Source organism: Podarcis vaucheri (genome assembly GCF_965113315.1).
Source record: "Podarcis vaucheri genome assembly, chromosome: 16".
Lineage (NCBI taxonomy): Eukaryota > Metazoa > Chordata > Lepidosauria > Squamata > Lacertidae > Podarcis > Podarcis vaucheri.
This window is the reverse complement of record NC_138754.1, coordinates 28,245,675-28,266,844: the sequence shown is the minus strand read 5'-3', so window position 1 is coordinate 28,266,844 and position 21,170 is coordinate 28,245,675. Positions and strand designations below refer to the sequence as shown.

The following is a 21,170-nucleotide window of genomic DNA, read 5'->3' as shown; positions in this document are numbered from 1 at the left end:
GCGGCGCAGCAGCAGCGGGAGGCCCCATTAGCTAAAGTGGTGCTTCAGGTGAAGAACAGTTTCAGGTTAAAGACGGACCTCCGGAACGAATTAAGTACTTAGCCTGACGTACCACTGTAGTGAGCAATGACTGGTTGGCATCCCTCTGTCCAGGGAAACAATGGAGGGGTGCACCTTTGGGAGTAAAGTCAAACTGTTGCAAGGTTGCAATGCCTGCTGTGGCTATAGGATACAGGAGAGACATGGTTTGCTACAGCTGAGGCAGAAGAAGGTGGCTGGTTGTCGTGCAATGAATGAATGCAAATACAGTGGTACCTCGGTTTTCGAATGTACAGTTTCATCTTCTTGCAAGGCCCCAGTGATGGCCAAAGACATTGTATCCCCTGATCTAGACCCAGAGAAACGGGCTGGGACACCGGATGCTCTTTTGCTAGTGTGGTAAAACAACAGCCACGGCGCTTTACCCAATTTGTGCTGGATCCAGAGAGGGTAGTTGTTATCAGTGATGCTTCTGCTATCAAATGTGCAAGACATGCTGATGGTCCCACCTAGAGGAACAGCCTTTGAGGGTTTCGGGGACTGTAGTTGCTGGGTGCCGAGCAGTGGCGTAGCGTGGGTTGTCAGCACCCGGGGCAAGGCAAGTAATTTGCGCCCCCTAACCCGTGGATTTGCGCCCCCCAAACCCATGGATTTGCACCCCCTAACCTGTGGATTTGCGCCCCCTAACCCGTGGATTTGCGCCCCCTAACCCTAGCCCCCAGATGTTGCGCCCGGTGCGGCCGGCCCCCCCTGCACCCCCCACGCTACGCCACTGGTGCCGAGACCTGAGAAGGAACGAGGCAAGGACAAGCTTATCGAACTATATCCCAGTATAGCAAAGTCTGCACATCTGGGAGAGGATGAGAAAGACCTGGGTCTGTCTCAAACTAGTTTCCCTTACCAATGGAGGCCAGGACTGTGGCAAGGAACAGGCACCACTCCATCATGGGGAGATGGAGAGGATCTTCCCAAAAGAGACCTCTCTTTGGCATCCTCCCAGAACCTCTTAAGCCCTCAGAAGTGAGGAGAACAGCCATTGTATGCAAATATAAAAAGGTAAAGGGACCCCTGACCATTAGGTCCAGTAGTGACTGACTCTGGGGTTGCGGCGCTCATCTCGCTTTATTGGCCGAGTGAGCCAGCGTACAGATTCTGGGTCATGTGGCCAGCATGACTAAGCTGCTTCTGGTGAACCAAAGAAGTGCACGGAAACACCGTTTACCTTCCCGCCAGAGCGGTACCTATTTATCTACTTGCACTTTTGACATGCTTTTGAACTGCTAGGTGGGCAGGAGCAGGGACCAAGCAATGGGAGCTCACCCTGTCACCGGGATTCGAACCGCCGGCCTTCTGATTGGCAAGTCCTAGGCTCTGTGATTTAACCCACAGCGCCACCCGTGTCCCTATGCAAATATTTTAGCCTCTTAATAACTGTCTCAGGGTGCAGGAGGAGGGCAGCAGCTTTGCTAAAAAGAAAGCAGCTACACCCTTAAAGTGACTCAAAACACCAACTCTTTCCTAGATCCTCACTGCATTCCCCCTCACTGATGAAGAGGTACAATATTGTGGTTGTAGTTCTCTCTCTTACACACACACAGAGAGAGACAGCTCAGACACATACAATATCTCCATCTGGTGGCAAGATGTATGGATTGTGCAGTTGGTTAACTGCAAATCGATATGGGTTTAGGTTTTATTTTGTTTTTAGCTATCTTCAGCTTGAATAACTTGCATGTTCTTTCAGATCTGCATGGCCTCTCTCAGGAGGAAATGAAAGGTGCAACAGAAATAACTGGTCTTGGTTTCCGGGGGGGGGGGGTGAAGACAACAGTTAAGAACAAAGGCTAGATAGTTGTTGTTAATGTGAGAAGCTCATCCCATCCAGCCTTTGTCCCTGCGCACTTTGAAAGGGGCATCTCATTAGCTCACTGCCTCTTGCTGTGTCTCTATTTCAGAGAGTGTGAATCAGGTACATGAAATGCAAAATGAGTTGGATTTCTCTCACCCTCCTAAATTGTTAGGATTGGCTAGTTTAAGGGGCAATCCGAGGGTAAGATCCACCAGGAGGAGCAGTTTCGGATGCAGCAGATCTCCATGCTCAGCCAGTTGAACTCCCCAGCTGAAGTAAAAAAAAAAAAATTCCTTCCAGTAGCACCTTAAAGACCAACTAAGTTAGTTCTTGGTATGAGCTTTCGTGTGCATGCACACTTCTTCAGATCCCCAGCTGAAGATCATAGCTCCTAACCTTCCCTTTTTTGCAGGAAATTCCCTTATTCCTGTTGCTTCCCGCTGCTATCCCGGATTGTTAGATATCTCGTAGACTGTCCCCGGGACAGGTGAGGCTGCTGATCCCTTATTTTCGAGGCTGCTGATCCCTTATTTTTGAATCTGAAAGTTGACAGCTATGATGATGATAGACTGTCGCAACTGCTCTCCCCAGGGAAGTTCGCCTGGTGTCTTCACTATACACCTTTAGGCGCCGGACAAAAACGTTCCTTTTCAACCAGGCCTTTGCCTGACTTGATCTACATCCTATAGCATTTTTTAAAATGCTGGCTCTTTTGGAGGGTTTTATTGGGTTGTTGGTTTCGTTTTGATTTTATGTATTTGATATTTTATGTGAACCGCCCTGAGACCTTCGGGTATAGGGCGGTATAGAAATTAAATAAATAAAATAAATACATAAATAACTCGCTCATCCCAGCTCAGACAGTCCGGGCTGCTGGGAGCACCTCCCGAGAGGTAGAGGCGCCCTCTAGAGGGCTTTTTGCGCGGCGCAGCCAAAGGCCTGCGGACAGGCTCCGCCCCTAGAGCTCAGCCAATCCCGCCCTCCAGGGGAGGGAAGGGGCGGGGTTTCCTTTCCATAACCTTCCCCCCCGCCAGGGTGGGAGGAGGAAAGAAAGAAAGGTAAACCCACCCTTCCCCTCGCGCAGGCGCAGTGAGGAGCTGGAAGCGCAGCAGGGAGGCGGGAGGGGCATGGGGCGTGGCCGCGCGTGCGCACTAGCCCTCCCAGTTAGGCCGCGGCCGCCTCCCGTCGCTTTTTCCCGGCCCGGCCTGCTTCATCCCTCCCGGCCTTGCCTCACGCCGCCGCCGCCGCCGAGATGATGATGATGGCGCTGAGCAAGACCTTCGGGCAGAAGCCCGTCAAGTTCCAGCTGGAGGAGGACGGCGAGTTCTTCATGATAGGCTCTGAGGTGAGGAGGGAGCGGGGCGCGGCGGCGGCCGAGGGAGGCGGAGGGGCTGGAGCGTCGCCTCCCGCGCTGGTTGGGGGAGGCTGGGGGGGGTCCCTGTCGAGCGGGCGGCGGCGCCTGACGAGGCGGGTCCTGTGGCTGCGTCCCCTTGCAGGTGGGCAACTACCTGCGGATGTTCCGGGGCTCCCTGTACAAGCGCTACCCGTCGCTCTGGAGGCGCCTGGCCACGGTGGAGGAGCGCAAGAAGATCGTCGCCTCTTCCCACGGTGGGTGAGCAGGGCGGGCAGGCCCCCAACCCCACACACAGGGCCGGATTTACCTATAAGCTAAACAAGCCGTAGTTTAGGGCCCCACTCTCTTGGGGGGCGGGGCCCCCAAAAATTATGAGTCTTTGTAAATTGCGTTTCTACATGAACTTTTGTTATTGCCAAATGCCCATGTGTTTGCATTATTAAGTTTGCGAATCATTTTAAGTTAGAGCGTCATAATTATTTCACTACTAATATACTTATTTAATTGTCCTTCAGTTCGACAATTACTTTGATAAAATGCATATTTTGTTTGCATATGGTTTTAGATACCTATTAGGTCCACAAATCACCATATAGCATATATTCAGCACAAAAAACAGTGACAATTTGTTGTTGAAAAGGAAAGCTGGACTTATAAAAGGCTTCATAATTGTTTCACTATTAATATACTTCTTTAATTGTATTTCAGTTCAACAATTACTTTGATAAAATTCATATTTTGTTGTGTGCATATGGCTTTAGATACCTATTAGGTCCATAAATTACCATATAGCAGATATTTAACACAAAAAAAGGACAATTTGTTGTTGACAAAGGACAGCTGGACATATAAAGGGCCTTCAGTAGCTTAGGGCCTCATCAAACCTAAATCCGGCCCTGCCCACACACACCAACCCGCTGGTAGGAGGAAGGGAGGACCGCTTCCTGGCCAGCCCCTTTCCAGGACCCCCCCCCCCTTGTTGGCTATGCAGCCTCAAGCAGCGGGAGGGGTTTTTGTGGGGAGGGGGTTGCAGCCCTTCCAAGGAGGGGGAGGAGGTTGTGCTGTTGTCATCGTCTCCCATCCCTAACTCCCCATCCCACTAGCCAGCATTGCAAGGTCCCCGGCATTAGCATCTTGCCCCTTTGACATTTTCTTCTCTCTTCCCCACAGAAAACCAACGGAGTCACAGTCCCAGAAGATGTAAGTCGAAACTTGGGGGTCTCTTCTTCTTACTGAGGCTCTGCTTTGCTTGCACCGAGTCTTCCTGCAGTGTCCAAAGGGCTACCTGATATATGCTGAATTTGCTTTGCCGCCTCTTTGATTTTAAGATTTTCTGGTCTTATCTGTGGAGCCCAGAGTAGGGGTCGGGGAGCCTCACGTTGCTTTTTGACAAGCAAGGATGTTTTCCCTGAAGAAGAGCATCTCCCTCTTCCTGCAGGGCCTTGGATTCCAGCACTGTGCCAAACGCTTGTTAGCATTTCTGGTAGCTCTTAGATATGCAGCTTTTTTCTTCTCGTGGGTGTAGAGGTGGCAACGAGCGATCTTGCCATGGGTTTAGCAATCTAGTACGCAAGCCAAGTGGGGAGAGGGATGCACCTGCCACTCTACTGGTGCTAAATCCTCGCTCAGCTCAGAATAGGAAAGGGATAAATCCTGCCCACCTTTACATCCCCTCAGTATAGACTTTGGGCCGGTTCTGGTTTCTTTGAATCAGCCCTGGATATATAGGATATCCTTCCAAGAGTGTGTCTGGAGTTTGTCTCAGGGACTGGACAGCATAGGTCTCTTAAAAGATTTTTGAAGGGCAGGGATGTGCTATATTCTGCCTAACCTGAAAGTGACTTGTGTTCTTCAAGTGTTTGCAAAGGGAGAGTTTTTAGCTCCGTTTTGTGAAAGCTGCTTGTCAGAAACGCAGGAGAAAGGGGGCCAGGGAAGCTCACTTTATTCTATGGGCAGTCTGGCTCCAGCCCATGCGGACTATTGAAGGGACCATGAAATGGGTGACTGCATCTTTTAGCGTGGGGGGGGGAATCTCCTCCCCTGGCAGATGATACCCCTCATGATCCATACCACTTTCTCTTCCTCCCTCTCCTCTTTTAGATCACGGTTATACCACACTGGCCACAAGTGTGACTCTCTTGAAAGCCTCTGAAGTAGAAGAGATCCTGGATGGAAATGATGAGAAATACAAGGCAGTCTCCATCAGCACTGAGCCTCCCACCTACCTTAGGTAGTTACATATTTATATATTGCCTCCCCCCCCCCCCGAAGGAGCTTGAGGTTGTGTGCGTGATGCTGCTGCTCCCACATTTCATCCACACAACAACCCTGTAGGTTTGGCTAAGAGATGGTGACTGGCCAAGATCACATAGTGAGCTTCATGGGCAGATAGTGATTTGAACCAGGGTTTCCCCAGTCCTAGTCTGATGCTCTAAGCACTATACCACAGTGGCTCTCCTTTCTGGGAAAGGAAAAGCCAATCAGGGCAGAAAGAAACTGTGTGAAGAAAGACCCTCAGGAGACTTGCAGCATAATGAAAAGTTCTAAAAGTTACTCACTTTAACCAACAGCTCTTGATTTTCCTGTCAGTGGGATCCTGGGTTGTATTAGTAACACGTCTAGTCTTATGTTATTTGAGTCACTATATTTGCAGCATGTTGCAGATGAAGGGTCATGCCATTTTGAGGTTTGTGTGCGTTCACTCTCACACACATACAAATGCTTAGGTTCTGAAGATTGTTCCCCATTCACCAGTGGTCTCCTCTCCTAGAGAACAGAAGGCAAAAAGGAACAGTCAGTGGGTTCCGACCCTTCCCAACAGCTCCCACCACCTTGATGCTGTGCCATGCTCGACCACCATTAACAGAAATCGGATGGGCAGAGACAAGAAAAGAACCTTCCCCCTCTGGTAAGTTTGTTGCTGGCTCTTAGGAAGAAGTGAGGAAACATTGACACACAAGGTAATGCTGCTGAGCGTATGGACAGAGGAAGCTGATTTGCAGATCTGAGGCCTGGGGCTGTCATAGAGTGGATCCGCTGAAATGAGTGAACATGACTAACTTTGGTCCATTCACTTCACTTCGGTCTGCTCCCAAGTGGAACTTGGTTGGCTACAACCCTGAGTTTCCCAGCATTGGTCCTTCTCATCAGAATGGGGCTAATCATCAACTTCTAGCAGGGAAGCAGGATGTGGCTGCAATTCTTCCTTCGTATACTCCCATCCTTTAGTTGAACACTGGGGCAAGGCTTGATTTTGGGAGCTCAGATTTGTCTAGGAAGCCCTGCTCTCCTCCCGGGAAGAGTCCTCCCTATCCCTGATGTGGCATGCACTCTGTGCATGTTCTTTTGTTTCCTGGCTCTTCCAGTGAAAACAAGCTCTGGGCCTTGAAACTCTCGTGCTTCTTTCCCTGCACCCACATGGAGGCACTGTTCCTGCCTCCCCAATGGCTCTGTCCTGCCCCCCTTTTGTATTTTAGCTTTGATGACCACGACCCAGCCGTGATCCACGAGAACGCCTCCCAGCCAGAGGTGCTGGTTCCCATCCGCCTCGACATGGAAATTGACGGGCAGAAACTGAGAGACGCTTTTACATGGAACATGAATGGTGCGTAGGGAGAAGAAGTGGACAATCCAATGTTATATAAAATGTGACCTTTCCTAATGCCTTATAGTTCAGCTGCTGCACTTCTCAAAAATAGCAGAAACAAAATCCAGTGGTTGTAGAAGTTGCTGACGAGGCAACAGCTCGAGAAGGAGTTTAATTTAGGGACTAGTTTTAGGGGTTGGGCAAATGCTGTGGGCCACATCTTGGTCAAATGTGGACTGCCAAGAACCCCCTGGACCTCCTTGACACCATTACAGGCTGCTTGTTCACCCGTCCCTGGTCTGGCACAGCAGAGATGAGCAAGGAAACAGCTGCAGGACAGATGCTGTAACAGGCATCTGGTGGCTACTCTCTGGATGCTGAACTATGTGGGCCCCTTTGGCCTGATCCAGCAGCTCAGACAGTAGAGCATGAGACCCTTAATCTCAGGGTTGATTTCTGCACTGCAAGAGGTTTGACTAGATGACCCTCATGGTTCCTCCCAACTCCACAATTCTATGATTCTTTGCTCTTCAATTCTATGATTCTTTGCTCTTGTACAGAGGAAAAGGGGAGTAGCTGCCACTGCCTAATTATTCATAGATTTGTCTGTTAAGCGAGTAGATGGGAGCAATGCTGAGCCTAGAAGAGGCAGAGAGCAGGGGGCAGAGGCAAATTCACTGAGGGGTATCTTAACAAGCGCCCTTTTGTAGGCTGCTTAAGTTCCATCATTTTAGGGTGCAATAAGTAAGCTGCTAGATATTAGACAAGCACCATGGCAACAATCTGGATTTCTTTGCTTCCATCAGAAAAACTAATGACCCCGGAAATGTTTTCGGAGATTCTCTGCGATGATCTGGATTTGAATCCCCTGACCTTTGTCCCGGCAATCGCGTCAGCAATACGGCAGCAGATTGAATCTTACCCTACAGATAGTATTCTGGAGGACCAGTCAGATCAACGCGTCATTATTAAGGCAAGGAGACCTAGGCACAGTTGGTTCTGAAAGTGACTCTCTTGCTTGAGGCACAGTACAATGGATTTCCCAGTGGTGTGCTGAGTTCAAGTTGTAAAGGAGGACCAGCCAGTGGGGCTATATGCAAACTCCTTAGCACTTACAAGGGAGGAAAACGAGGAAGCCATTTCCGTTTTCCTCATTAGTCCACACCGAGGCAGGTTGGGGGCAAAGGGGTTGGCTTAAGGGCATTTGAAATATAGGATACTCAGTTGTGGCATTTGCATCTAGCTCAACATCCATGTGGGGAACATCTCCCTGGTAGACCAGTTTGAGTGGGACATGTCTGAAAAGGAGAACTCCCCAGAAAAGTTTGCCCTGAAGCTGTGCTCAGAACTTGGGCTGGGCGGCGAGTTCGTCACCACCATCGCTTACAGTATCCGGGGGCAGCTGAGCTGGCATCAGAAGACATACGCGTTCAGGTAAGGGGTGCAACTGGTGCTTATGTAGGATTGCAAAATGGGAGGGAGGTAGCAAATTCTATATTGTTTGGATATCCTGACCACAAGGCTCCAGCTTGGTGGTGTGTCCTCCATAGTCTACTGCCTGCTTGGCTTCAGGCGTGCTGCTGCTTCTTCGTGTGATGTCCCATGATGGATCTGGCTTCAAATTAAAGCACATGCCCAAGTTCTCCGGGCTTTGGGGCTGAGCTGTGTTTCTTCCCCCTCTTCCAGTGAGAACCCCCTGCCAACGGTGGAGATTGCCATTCGTAACACTGGGGATGCCGACCAATGGTGCCCTCTACTTGAAACCCTGACTGATGCAGAGATGGAGAAGAAAATTCGAGACCAAGACAGAAACACAAGGTGCGCCTTCCCCTGTGGATTGTGTACTGCCCTTTTTGTCAAAGACATGAGCTGAGAAGGGGAAGGTTTTCTTTTGTTTTGCCTTCTGTGACTTTGCAAGCATCTCTCGTTTACTATGCAAGCTGAACTCCAGACCTCACAAGAAGCACAGAGGGTCCCATTAGGTTACTCGGCCATTACAACTTCCCAGTGCAGCAAATGCCGCTGGTTGGTCGAAGTGGGACTTCTTGGAAACGTTTCCTCATAGATATCATGGGGCGGCGTTGAAGTTTGGGGGGATGTGTTTTCACACCCACCTGCAGTTGCTCCGGTCTAAGCTAAAACAATCCCCCACATCTGCTGCTGCTGTTGCCATCGCTGTTCATAACAATTTGTTTTCTTCCTTGCAGGCGGATGAGACGTTTGGCTAACACAGCTCCAGCTTGGTAACCCTCCTGAAGTGGGACAAAAGGATTCAGCCTCCAGGCTGTGTCCATGAGGAGCCAAGCGTAGGGCAAGCATTTGTTATGCTTTCTATGCCCACCTGGGGACTGGCGGTACTTGCATTGGCTGGCCCAGCAGACCAGAGGGATGGTGACCTCTCCACCTCGTGGGTACCTGTCAAACAAGGGGTCCAATAAAGACCTGTGGCAGCTGTCTGAGCCCTTCTCTCCCCCCTCCCCCAAAAACCTTAGGACAAGTTTTTAAATAAATGAATAATAATTTTTGTTTGTCAGGCCTTCTCTGATGTGCATTCCCAGTTTTCTTTCCTGCCTTTGCCTTCCAAGTCTACACCACTGATGGGGCAGCCTTGGCTTCCCAGATGTTGATGAACTACAGCTTGCATCAGTCCTAACAAGCACAGTAAATGGGCCAAGCATGATGGGAGTTGCAGTTCAACCACATCTGGAGCCCCAAAGGTTCTCTCCTCCTAGTCCAGATTAGCACTGGTGATTTTTTTGTTTTTTATTAATATTATTTCACACAGCAGCGGCTTTTTTCTTTTTTTGCAGCTCATCCTTCTGTACAAAGATGAGGGGTGCTGTTAGAGAGGGATGTAGTTTCTCGAAAAGGTACAACGGTAGCTAGCAGCTTGTGGCATCTTTCACAAAGGGTCAGCTAGCAGATCTGCTTAGCTTTGTTTTAGTGCTTGGTGTTAAAGCAGCAAGGTTAGAGTTGTTTTTAAGTCTTAAAATGTGTCTGTACAGGAGTCAATCTGCTCTACCTGCTTTTAGCAGAATGAGCCCAGTGCAGTTCCTGAATATGTCTTAAAAGCAACAACAAGAACAGTCTGTGTTGGGACTGTTGCCTGTTATGTGTTAACAAAGCACTTGAATCTGGCATGGGGTGGAGGCTGCCTTCTCCCTCCCCAATCCCATTGCACACACACACACTCTGCAGTAGAATACTACCAGGGCAGGTCATGCTTATTGCCAGAACATTGAACTGGCATTGTGGGTCTCCAGTGCATGCAGCTGTATGCAAGCCCGGCCAAGCAGCACTGACAGAAGCTGCAGCTGGAGAATCCACTGGGTTTAGGCAGGGCCTGAATGAACTACCTAAGCAATTTGTCACAGGCAGTGCTTGCAGGCTGGTACTTTGTACATTCTCCCCACCAGGGGCATCTTCTCTTTCCAACATCTGTCTCTTAAACATTAGCAAGAGCCACAGATCACTACAAGCGGACTAAGCCAGAGTGATGTGCCCGAGTCTAATGGTCGGACATTCAGCAATTTGGATTGTTGGCTTCACAGAGAAACACAGGTATTTCTCTCCCCTCTGTAAGCTGATACTTTTTTGTACTGTTTTGAAGGTGCTGCTGTTTGTGCACTACCTTTAAAAAATATATATATTTTCTAATGTGAGTTGGATCATGTTACATAATAGAAATGACAAGCCGCCTCCTGCTCCCTGGAAAGCAGCTGTTGCAGGAACACTTCATCCCTTTCCAGGACCAGCACATCCTGATATTCATACAATACTAAGGCTGTTGTCATGTTGCCAGTATCCCATCCCAGAATCTGCTTCTGTGAAGCAGCCCAGTGTGGACCCATGGCTTTGGCCTTCAACACTGGCTTGCCATGGAATGAAGCCAGGGAGTATTCAGAATGGCTTCTGGGTGAGCATCTGCATCTTTTTCCTTCTCTGATTCCTCTACGTGAGCTGCAGCTAGTTAGGGGAAGCCCAAAATGTGAGGAAGGCTCCCTGCAGAGCCCAGCCAAGGCCCATCAGTTTCAAGGCATGCCCTGGGTTTCTGAGACTATAGGACCAGAACTTCAGGCAGCAGCTTTTATATTAAACCAAGTTTTATAAAACATGGTATCAGGCACATTAACTGCTGCCTGAGAATCATGTCAAGGCTCAGGACCCAGAAAGAAGCAAAAGATGTAGTCAAGAGACAAACAGATTTTGGATTCAGGTCTCACTTTAATTAGCCCCACTCACCCAGAGTTTCTTGAGGCATTGGCTTGTATATTTGCAGCCACAGCTGCAAAACAGGAGAGACTTAACTCCTGAGATCCAGAGCTGTAACTTTAAAGGACACAGTGGCTATGCACTCTATTCTGCTTCCCACATTTATTATTTTTACAGAGGTTGAAATAAATTGGCAAAACAGAGAAGTAGGTGAGGGAATGCTGGGGAGGCAGGTGGTCAGGGCAGTCCGCAGACTTCTCATGAAATTAGTACTGGCGGCACAAGAACTGCCCAGTGAGGCCTGAGAATGCAGAAACACGCTAGGCCCAATTCTGGGTCAGATCCAGAGTTGAGGCAGCGGGGCAGTTCCACCAACAGCCTATCTTCTCGGGCCCAGACAGGCCAGCAACAGGAGATTGGATTTTTTGGTTTAACGTGGAAGTTGACAGGGTGCAAGGCTCAGCATCTGCCCGGTTGCCTTCTGCCTGTAGTTTGTCCAGTGCAAATTCATCATCTAGTCCTTTACAGCATCTGGCACATAAACAGAATTGTCCCCCATCCTATCCACAACACTAGAGGACAGCTTAGCAGCAGAAGGGAATTGGAGTGGCAGGAGAATGCAACCCACCCAGCTGTGGAGCAGCTCAGGGGGCCATCCACACACCTGTCCATGCAGAACAGTCTTAGGCAGAAGGGACTTGCTGTGCCGTCACTATTGGGGTTCCTGTGGCAGGTTTTGGTCTGGAGCAGGCATAGGGTGGTCTTCCGGGAGAGGGTTGTAGTTGGGGTCCTCTTCGGGAGGGTCAAATACCAGCTTTCTGCAAAGGAAAACCCCAACCACAAAATGAGATCCATGCCGCAAAGACAAAACACACACTTTCCTACACTGGAAGAGGAGCTCAAATGAGCTGCTCCTTCCCTTTTGCTTGCTTGCTTGCTTGTTTTTGTGGGAGGCTGTTACACAAAAACAGGTCCCTGTTCTGAGACACAACAGCACCGAAAAGCACATCAAGATCTCTAAACATGCTCTAAATCTCCTAAGCAGGACCAGAAGCATTTAACTTAACAGGATGGACCTATAAGTAAAGGAAGGGTCTGTGGCTGGCAACCTACATTGTAGGAACAGTTTGCCTTTCTTATAACACTAACACGGGGTGCGGGGAGCTTGCTGGGACCTGCTTAGCCTTGCCAAAAGTTGTATGGCACCAAGCGTATACTGGGGAACCAACGAAGCTCATTGGTGGTATTTGTCTCTGTTAATGTTTTGAGGTGTATACAACCAACATGTATGTGTAGTCCTTTTCCATTTCCTTTTATCCCTGCTCTCTTCCTTCAAACACTGAAGATCCTCCCTCTCCCCGTTTTCTAGTCAAGGCAGGAGAAAAGCGCCACATCTGCGCCCATCATAATACTGCCTCTTTGTGTGCATCTATGGTTGAATGAGGGTGGCCATTCTTCAACCTGCTTTGTAGGACTGCCTGATAAAGTTGGCCGTTTACTTACAGGAATCCTGGTGTTAGTAACAACTTTTTCCCTCCGGGTTGGTTGGGAAAGACATCCTCAAGGAAGTAATAGACGTGACCCACGGCTATTCCTACAGGAGAAACAAAGGTCTGAGAAGCTACAATCTAGATCTCTCTTGCCAGTATAGCTAGAGGCAACGGCTTCATTTCCATAGCCCACCACCCAAATACATTTCCCCTGGTGCACTGCTGGTTTGTGACAATTTGCCACCAGAATCTTCTGCAGCGTAGCAGCAGTTCAAAGAAGATGAGGCATGAGCCCTGTAAATTGAGACACTTCTTAAACCCTGCAGGTACGGACACTGATTTCAATAAGGTAAAAACACCTGCATTTGACAACTGTTTGGGATAGGATGACGCTCTTAGGGTCATTGACCCAGCAGCGTAGCCTCTGGCCAATAGGAAACAGAATCTCTGCCTCTCTGCTTCCACCTTCTCAGGATGACAGCATCTGTTGGGTCACTAGTGTGTGCTGTCAGAGCTGGGGGAGAAACCTGCTTTCAAAAGCAGGAGAACCAGGGGATGTTACTATGTGCTATCACTGCTCAAACCCATCCTCCTTTTTCTCCCTACCCGTCCCCCCACAAGCCAGCCACCTCCATCCAGTCTTGGGACTCTTCTCCACAGCAGCACATCTCCCAGACCAGGCATGGCCAAACTTGGCCATCTAGCCATTTGGGGACTACAACTCCCATCATCCCTAGCTAACAGGTCCAGTTGTCAGGGATGATGGGAACTGTAGTCCCAAAACAGCTGGAGGGCCAAGTTTGGCTATGCCTGTCCTAGACTGTCCCCATGAACTGCACTGTCTTGCCTGTATATCCCCTTTTTCTAACTGCTTCCCAAACCAGGTGCTGATCCTGTGGATACAGCCTTAGCTAGCTGCAATCCTTGGGAGACACCGCCTCCAGGCACTGACTGAGTGTTTTGCCTCATCAGCACCCACACATAACACTCCTAAAAGATAACATCTTGAAACACTACACCAGCATTATCAGCATGTTACCTTTCATAGCATCTGAATAGTCCTCAAGGCAGCAAAGCAACTATCTGCAAGGGAGCTGCAGAGGCAGCACAGCCCTCACCTGGCAAAGCCTTTGTGAGCAGTGGCATAGCATGGTTTGCCAGTGCTCGGGGCAAGGAAAGTATTGCAACCCAAACAGGTGTCTCCATGCAGCCTCTGCTGCTGCTGCTGCCGCTGCCAGACAGAGCTGTGGAGCAGCGGTGGAACATACATGTGCATCTCCCTGCTGCTGCCACCTGCCCGCCTCCCCCACCAGTGGAGGGACGCCCCCTGGCCAAGGGATGCAAAGGCCTGTCCTCTCCCACCTCCTGCATGGTGTACTGCTCAGGTGAGGCAGATGGGCAGGACAGGGAGCTCCTCCAGTCAAGGTGGCAGGTGCAGCAGTGCACCCCTGTAAAAAAGTGTGCATGGGCAATTACCCCGGTAGCCCCAGCCCCATGCTATGCCACTGACTGTGAGAACCAGCTCCTCACAGATATACCAAGAAGCTCTGCAAGAAGAAGAAGCGCCCACCCTCACCTAAGAGGTCAATGATGATGGAATTGCCCAGCAGCAGTGAGAAGCCCATCAGGACCCAGGGCAGGAAAGGTGCCTGGAAGTTCAGCAGCCCAAAGAAGTTCATGCGGATATAGGGATTCCTCCGGCTCCACACATAAACCAGCATGATGGTGAAGGCCTGGCCCAGGAAGAAGAGGCTGGCAAAGAGTCCAAAAAGCTGAGAGCTACAGAGTCAAGGGGTGGGGAGAGATTTCATTGGCTCAACAAAGGCTGAAAGAGTCCCCTAAAACAGCTTCCTATCATCATCATTATTATTATTTATTACCTGCCCTTCAGTTTAAGGTCCGAGGGAGGTCACAACTATTTAAAAATACAATATTAAAACAAATTACCACCCTAACCTCTTGGCAGTGGAACTACCAGAAGCACTCCCTCTGCAGGTCTTAATGCCCGAGACGGTATTGCAGATCTTGCGATCCTGCAGATACTTGGAGGCAAAGTCGTTTTGAGCTCTAAACACTAATGAGAGCACCTTGGAATTGGGTCCAGAATAAGGCTGGGCAATATACTGATACATCATCCAAAACCAGTTTGAAGTCCAAATTGTGGCAATCTCTTTCAAAAAATTTGACCTGGCAATACATAGTGAATCGTGCGTGTGTGTGCTATGGAAAAATCACGATACAGGGAAAAGCCATGAAGCCAGCCAAGCTTCATCCTTATTCCAGACATTGTGATATATAGGTATTTCGAGATGTTTAGCTGGTGATATATCAGGATGTTGAAAAACCAGGTATTGCCCAGCCCTAGTCTAGAAGCAAACTGGCAACCAATGCAGCAATTTTAAAAACAGATTGTGTGAGTTCTAAAAGCCTTTCATGATCCTTCAGAATGGACAGGGTGGCAGCCCCTTTGCCATGGTCCCAGGTGAGAGCAAAACCAATCCAGAAGCAGAACAATGAGCAAATTAACGGGAAAGGATACTGTCATAAGAAACCCTCCAAAGAGGAACATGAAGATGAAGTCTGCAGTCCTTCCGCGGAAAGAGCCTTCTTCCAGCATCCTGCAGTATCTGTACCTGTGAGCAGGCAGCAATGGAGGAAGGTAGTAAAGGAAACTAACGGATGGATGGATTGCTAGGCTGTTGGCTAGAGAGTAGCAGGACATACATGGAGCTCCTTTTTGGGGTGCCCCAACTGCACATTTCATAAGTATACATAGGAGTTTCCAATACTCTGGGGAAAGCATCTTGTTAACAGGCTTTCAGTCTTAAGAAGAGAGGTTTTGTATGTTATGGTTGCTAGACATCATCCATTCACCTCAACAACGCCCTGCTCCAAAAGTATGAGGGGCATACGGTCTGAATACCCCTATTACTGTGGCACAGATCAAATGCTCTCCATCTATTCCAGTTCCTGACTTGGGCCAGGCTTCCTTCTAGCAAGCTGAGATTTGCCTTGTTTCCCGTCTGAGCTGTGCAGCTAAGTGGGCTTCCTAGGCCTGGGAAGAAAATTCCCACCAGACTTAAGAGTTCTGAGTTTTGAATTTTACATCTTGGACCAGATTTGATTCTTTGCTCTACATTTTAATGTGGTAGTTTGTGTGCTGCTATTTAACATGTGCAGCCCTTATTTTTATAAATAAAAATTATTATTATTATTATATTGTCTCCCTCCCAGTCCATGAACTGGGGTATAGTCCTTGCTCAGATGTTCTAGGTGGGCCACATGGTCAGAAACTGCTGTGACAGCTGCCACTAAGAGACCATATCAATTTTGGCTCATATTACTTTTAGGATTCTGCTCTCCAGCTGCTTTTTTTGTCTTAAGGGCTGTGTCGTTTACCCATGCAGACCTTCAGAGGCAGCAGAGGCAAAGGGCAGGTCATGCTGCTGTCAGGATAAGCCAAGAACACTTTTTGAAAGGGGCAGAGAGAGAGAGCAAAAATAAGTAGTCAGGGTCAAAGGATACAGGAATATCATGTTGAAGAAGAAGCTGAATCCCAGCGGCCCAAAAAACAGGAAGTTGGTGATGAGTCGCCAGATCTGCAAGAAAAGGAGAAAAGGAAAGAGCACCAGGTGGCCAAATACAGCACCAACCCCAGCACCCTCCACCAGATGCACACACAGTCTTCTTGCAAGAAGCCTGTTGCTTGCTTCCGCCAACACTTCCTGAGAACTCCCCTGTCCCCAGAAGTAGGTCCTTTCTGAAGCGAGCATGGGACTGCCAAACAGCCACTGCAAACACATCCTGCCCTGAGGCTAGTAAGCAAACGGGGGCAGGGCCAGGCCTCACCTGGAACTTCCTGAAAATGAGATCCGGATTGAAATACAGCTGGAAAGGCGTGATGAACTCCAGTTGCTGCAAAATACAAAAAGGCAGGCAATGGGCTGAGCAGGGATCCTGGGCGCACAGCAAAGGCAGCGCCTGCCTGGCTCTGATGGGCTCTCCAGGTAGCCCTGCCTCGTCCGCCCTTCATCCCAGCTGGTTCCCAGGAAGAGGAGAGGCGTGCAATGCCGTCCTCGTGCAATCCCCACTCGGGGCAGCAGAGCCCAAGGTCTGCTGGCAAGGGAGGGAACGGAAACCGCCACCCCAGGCCCGAGGCAAGGGCGATGGGGCTGCTGCTGCCTCCGCCGCCCCAGAGCCACCCTCGGGCCGGAAAGAAAATGCGCTCCATACAAGGCAGGCGGGCATCGCACCGGGCGGGCTGTTGCGGCTCTCCCTGTTGGATTTCCGCCTGCCTCCCTTTCTCTCCCCCTCCCCAGCGATTACCACGGCAGCGGTGGTGATGACGCAGGCGGTGGTGTAGGCGCGCGTCACGGCGGGGATGCCCAGGTACTCCGCGGCGAATCCTTGGTAGGCCATGGCGGGAGAACGAGGAGACCCGGGGCAGGAGCGGAAAGGGCTGCGCGCCCTTTAAGGTCGGGGCTCCCGGAGCGGCCAAGCCCCTTCGTCTATCAAGCCGCTGATAGGGCGGGGAGAGGGCGCAGGGGCGTGGCTGTAAGAGAGCGCAGCCACTCAGGAGCACTCACAGGCGCACCAAGGGCTGGAGGGATGCCACTCTCTATGGGGCGGGGCAAGTAAGGAGTGACGGGTTTGGAAGCCAATGGCATGGCGCGAGCTGTGTTGTTGTGTCGGAGAAAGAGAAAGCCACGTGGCCTTGGCCGGCAGACGGTCGGCCAATCAGCAAGGAGGCGTCTATTTGCTGGTCCCATCCGTTGCTATGGCTGCCTCTCTGTGGGGCCACGGAGACATAAAGTAATAGAGGCGTTTCATGGAACGGATAGGAGATTTCCGAGCTTAACTGGTAGATGGAATTTCGGTGGAGGAATCGAATGCTGCGCGCGCACACACTAGACATGCAAAGCACGTGGCTTAGGTCCCAAAGAATTCTAGACTGGGAAGAACCTGACTGGAAGAATCCGCAACCAGAAAGAAGAGGAATTGCAAGAGGACTGGAGGAAATTTAAGGACTGTTTGAATAAATATTGTAATATAAAAAATTAGAAATTACTTGAAAGAAACAAATAGGCCTAGGATTAAAGTAAGTTATAATTAAATAAATGGGATTTAGAATGTTAAGAAAAGTGAATAAGATGGACCATAATTGTTTTAGTTTAATTATGATATTGGAAAGCTGTTACTTTTAATTACAAGGAAACTCAGAAGGGAGGGATTTGAGGAAGTCAACCAAGATGTTTAAAAGCTTGGATTTGTGAAGAATTAAGTTGTTATTGTTTATCTGTCTATTGTTCCCTTTTTTCTGTTTTCGTGTATCATTTTGCTTTGTGGTTTGTGTTATCATTGTGGAAAATCTAACAAAAAGTTATTTTAAAAAAATAAATTCTGGGAACTATGGTTTGTACAGGGTGCTGGGAATTGTAGTTCTGTGAGGCGTAATCCACAGTTCCCAGGAGCTTTTTTTGTGAGAAGTGGGGCTTACTTCGGATGTAAGGTGTGCAGGCAGTCCTGCCCACTTCTCATCCAACTCTGCCCGCCACTGGGCTGTGGCCCCCAGAGGGTTCACGGGGAGGCAATGCGGCCCTGCATCTGCTGCGTCTGTCTGCTGGATCCTGCCCTCCTTCAAAGGGAAGGGAGCAGAGAGGGCCAAGAAGGGGCCGGCTGGTGGGCTTTCAACATGTGCCATGTCCGCAACCTTGGATTATTTGCTGCCGGGGGAGGCCAGAAGGGCAGCCGCCGGCCAGGATGCTGGTCTGCTCACCCCTCATCCAGCAGCATCAGGCAGAGGCACAACCTCCCCCAGGGGTGGGCTGCCTGGGCGGCCTATGTAAAGCCCAGGTAGGTGCCCCAGAGCTGTTGTGGGAGGAGAGCGCATCCTGCCTGCCAGAGGCACTAAGCAGTATCAGAAGAGGGAGGCAGTCCCGGTGGCTTTTCCCCAGCAACCGGGTCCTCCTTTCTTTCCTTTTTAAAAGTCAATCCACACATGATCAAACAAATACCGTATACAAATTGTGCAAAATACGAGCTCAGCATAGGAAGGTTTGTCCAGAGAAAATCAATTTGCATAAATAATACAATATAACACTACCACATCACCGATCAATTAAGAGCCACTAAATCTCTTTATAGTGGCCCAGTCTTTCTGCATGGACAGCACTCAAAAATTCAGCCACTATTAAAGGAATTTGATCATTCCTGTCCGAGAGCAGGTCCTGAACCGTTGGTGGCATATAATTGAGCCTGTTGAGTTGTAAGGCCTCTAATAATTGTCTTCTGGCATAAATGCCAAAATCACAAGAAAAGGAAATATACTCCAGGTTCCTGTTTACTACATTTGCAGAGACGCTCTGCTTCTGGGAGAGCTAAATACCTTCCTCTTACTATCATCGAGGGAAACATTAAATCTGGCTAACATAAACAGCCTGCACAATTCATGATTCTTCAGATTTGTCATGTTTCCCTTTTGAAAATCTCTACACAAAGGGAGATTTAAATAGAGAGGAGAGCAAGTGCTGTGCTTTGCAACCTCAAGAGTGGAGAGAACACTTTTTCTGCTACTTTCTTCCAGCCTGACCCTAGTGGGCCTCAACTATCACACCAGGTGGCTCCCGAGAGCAGCCAAAGACTGAAGGCAGGTCCGTACCTTGCATCTCAAGCACATCCAAAGTGACAACCCCCCCCCAAAAAAAAAAATACTGGGAACTGTAGTTTGCTGCTCACAGAACTATAGTTCCAACCCTACCGCTGAACAAACTTCAGTTCCCGGGATTCTTTGGGGGTGAAAGTCATGTGATGTACACCGTGGATCTGCCCTGAGACTGGCTGGAAGGGCACACGTGCCCAGGGCTGCGGAGGATTGGGTCCCCAAAAGGAAACGAGAAACAGGTTAGGCCAGCGGGACAGTCATAATAACCCCATAGTCGCCTTTGACTGGACTTAACCGTCCAGGGGTCCCTTTACCTTAAAGGACCCCTGACCATTAGGTCCAGTCGTGACCGACTCTGGGGTTTCGGCGCTCATCTCGCTTTACTGGCTGAGGGAGCCGGCGTACAGCTTCCGGGTCATGTGGCCAGCATGACTAAGCCGCTTCTGGCGAACCAGAGCAGCACACGGAAATGCTGCTTACCTTCCCGCCGGAGTGGTACCTATTTATCTACTTGCACTTTGAGGTGCTTTCGAACTGCTAGGTTGGCAGGAGCTGGGACCGAGCAACGGAAACTCACCCTGTCACAGGGATTCGAACCGCTGACCTTCTGATCGGCAAGTCCTAGGCTCTGTGGTTTAACCCACAGTGCCACCCGTGTCCCATAGGGGGTCCTTTACCTTTACCATAATAACATCAAAACAGCCCTGGTGGATCAGGCATCCAGCATTCTGCTCGCCCGGTGGCCAACCAGATGCCCCAATACACAGGAGCCAACTCCTAGGGGCCTTTGGGGCTTCAGCGCCCTCTCCCCATAAAATATTTGAGGGGGCTGCCCTCCCCCCCAAAGTTGATGGTGGTGGCGCCCGCCCTGTGGAATGCCCTCCCATCGGATGTCAAGGTGATGGAAAACTACCTGACATTCAGAAAACATCTTAAGGCGGCCCTATTCAGGGAAGCTTTTAATGTATGATATTTTAGTGTTTTTTGGTTTCTGTGGAAGCCGCCCAGAGTGGCTGGGGAAATGGGCGGGGTACAAATAATAAATTATTATTATTATTATTATTATTGATGGGCATGGCCATTCAGATAATGTGCATGCACCACATCATGCGATCGATTATGTGGGGCAGGGCTTACCTGCCCCCCCCCCCGCAGCCAATATTTTATTCAAGTTGGCACCCCTGCTCCAATGGGAAACCCAAAGCAGGATTTGAACGCTCTCCCCTGCTGCGGTTTCCAGCAACTGATACAGTGGTACCTCGGGTTACATACGCTTCAGGTTACATACACTTCAGGTTACAGACTCCGCTAACCCAGAAATATTACCTCAGGTTAAGAACTTTGTTTCAGGATGAGAACAGAAATTGTGCTCCAGCGGCGCAGCGGCAGCAGGAGGCCCTATTAGCTAAAGTGGTGCTTCAGGTGAAGAACAGTTTCAGGTTAAGAACGGGCCTCTGGAACGAATTAAGTACTTAACCTGAGGTACCACTGTATTCACTGATATTCACAAGCATTGAGGCTTCTGAATATGAAGACAGAGCAGAGACCCCTGTGACTAGCATTAACCATCGACAGGCCGATTCCAGGATCCTTTTGCACGTCCATGAAATGGGATATAGGACCGCCCAGATCTCCCGCACAGCCGTCAACTTTTCCCTTTTCCTGCGAGGAATCCTATTCGGAATAAGGGAATTTACCTTGAAAAAAAGGAAAACGTTGACAGCTATGCCCCAGGGAGAAGGAACAGCACATGCCAGTTTGATGGCTCATGCCCCAGTGGTGGAAAATCATTCCTGGCTCACCCAGCCCAGGAGTGTGTGTGTGTTTGTTTGTGTGTGTGTGTGTGATCTTTATGATGAGAGAGATGCTCATTCTCCAAGACTCAGGCCCAGCCCATCTGCTTCGGAGGGTGTCCTGCAGGCTGTCCTCACACAAACGCTGGCAGTGTCTGCTCCTCCTCCTGGCCAGAGTGGATCTGG

The 21,170-nt window shown here is 49.7% G+C and overlaps 2 protein-coding genes across 2 annotated transcripts; one reads left to right on the top strand and one right to left on the bottom strand.

Annotated features, from left to right (window-relative positions):
- Positions 1-3,035: 3,035 nt before the first annotated feature.
- Positions 3,036-9,350, top strand: SMARCB1 (SWI/SNF related BAF chromatin remodeling complex subunit B1). The gene is made up of 10 exons (XM_082203855.1): positions 3,036-3,233; positions 3,385-3,496; positions 4,413-4,442; positions 5,343-5,472; positions 6,013-6,150; positions 6,719-6,846; positions 7,635-7,801; positions 8,072-8,262; positions 8,515-8,646; positions 9,036-9,350. Exons 1-10 carry the CDS (start codon positions 3,141-3,143, stop codon positions 9,073-9,075), a joined length of 1,161 nt encoding a protein of 386 aa, XP_082059981.1. The 5' UTR covers positions 3,036-3,140; the 3' UTR covers positions 9,076-9,350.
- A 1,682-nt stretch (positions 9,351-11,032) lies between these two features.
- LOC309521402 (derlin-3-like) lies at positions 11,033-17,150 on the bottom strand. Its single transcript, XM_082203848.1, has 7 exons — positions 16,857-17,150; positions 16,380-16,445; positions 16,056-16,129; positions 15,070-15,163; positions 14,107-14,302; positions 12,544-12,634; positions 11,033-11,858 (listed from the first exon to the last, which is right to left on the bottom strand). The coding sequence occupies exons 1-7, from the start codon at positions 16,947-16,949 to the stop codon at positions 11,753-11,755; spliced, it is 720 nt and encodes a 239-aa protein (XP_082059974.1). The 5' UTR covers positions 16,950-17,150; the 3' UTR covers positions 11,033-11,752.
- Positions 17,151-21,170: the final 4,020 nt, after the last annotated feature.

Excerpts from the sequence above, each read along its gene's own strand:
- SMARCB1 (XM_082203855.1), top strand. The coding sequence starts at position 3,141 with ATGATGATGATGGCGCTGAGCAAGACCTTCGGGCAGAAGCCCGTCAAG. Across the intron at positions 6,847-7,634 it reads TTTTACATGGAACATGAATG|AAAAACTAATGACCCCGGAA; the intron begins GTGCGTAGGGAG and ends TGCTTCCATCAG. Across the intron at positions 8,647-9,035 it reads GACCAAGACAGAAACACAAG|GCGGATGAGACGTTTGGCTA; the intron begins GTGCGCCTTCCC and ends TCTTCCTTGCAG.
- LOC309521402 (XM_082203848.1), bottom strand. The coding sequence starts at position 16,949 with ATGGCCTACCAAGGATTCGCCGCGGAGTACCTGGGCATCCCCGCCGTG. Across the intron at positions 16,446-16,856 it reads TCATCACCACCGCTGCCGTG|CAACTGGAGTTCATCACGCC; the intron begins GTAATCGCTGGG and ends TGTATTTTGCAG. Across the intron at positions 11,859-12,543 it reads TTACTAACACCAGGATTCCT|AAAGCTGGTATTTGACCCTC; the intron begins GTAAGTAAACGG and ends TTTCCTTTGCAG.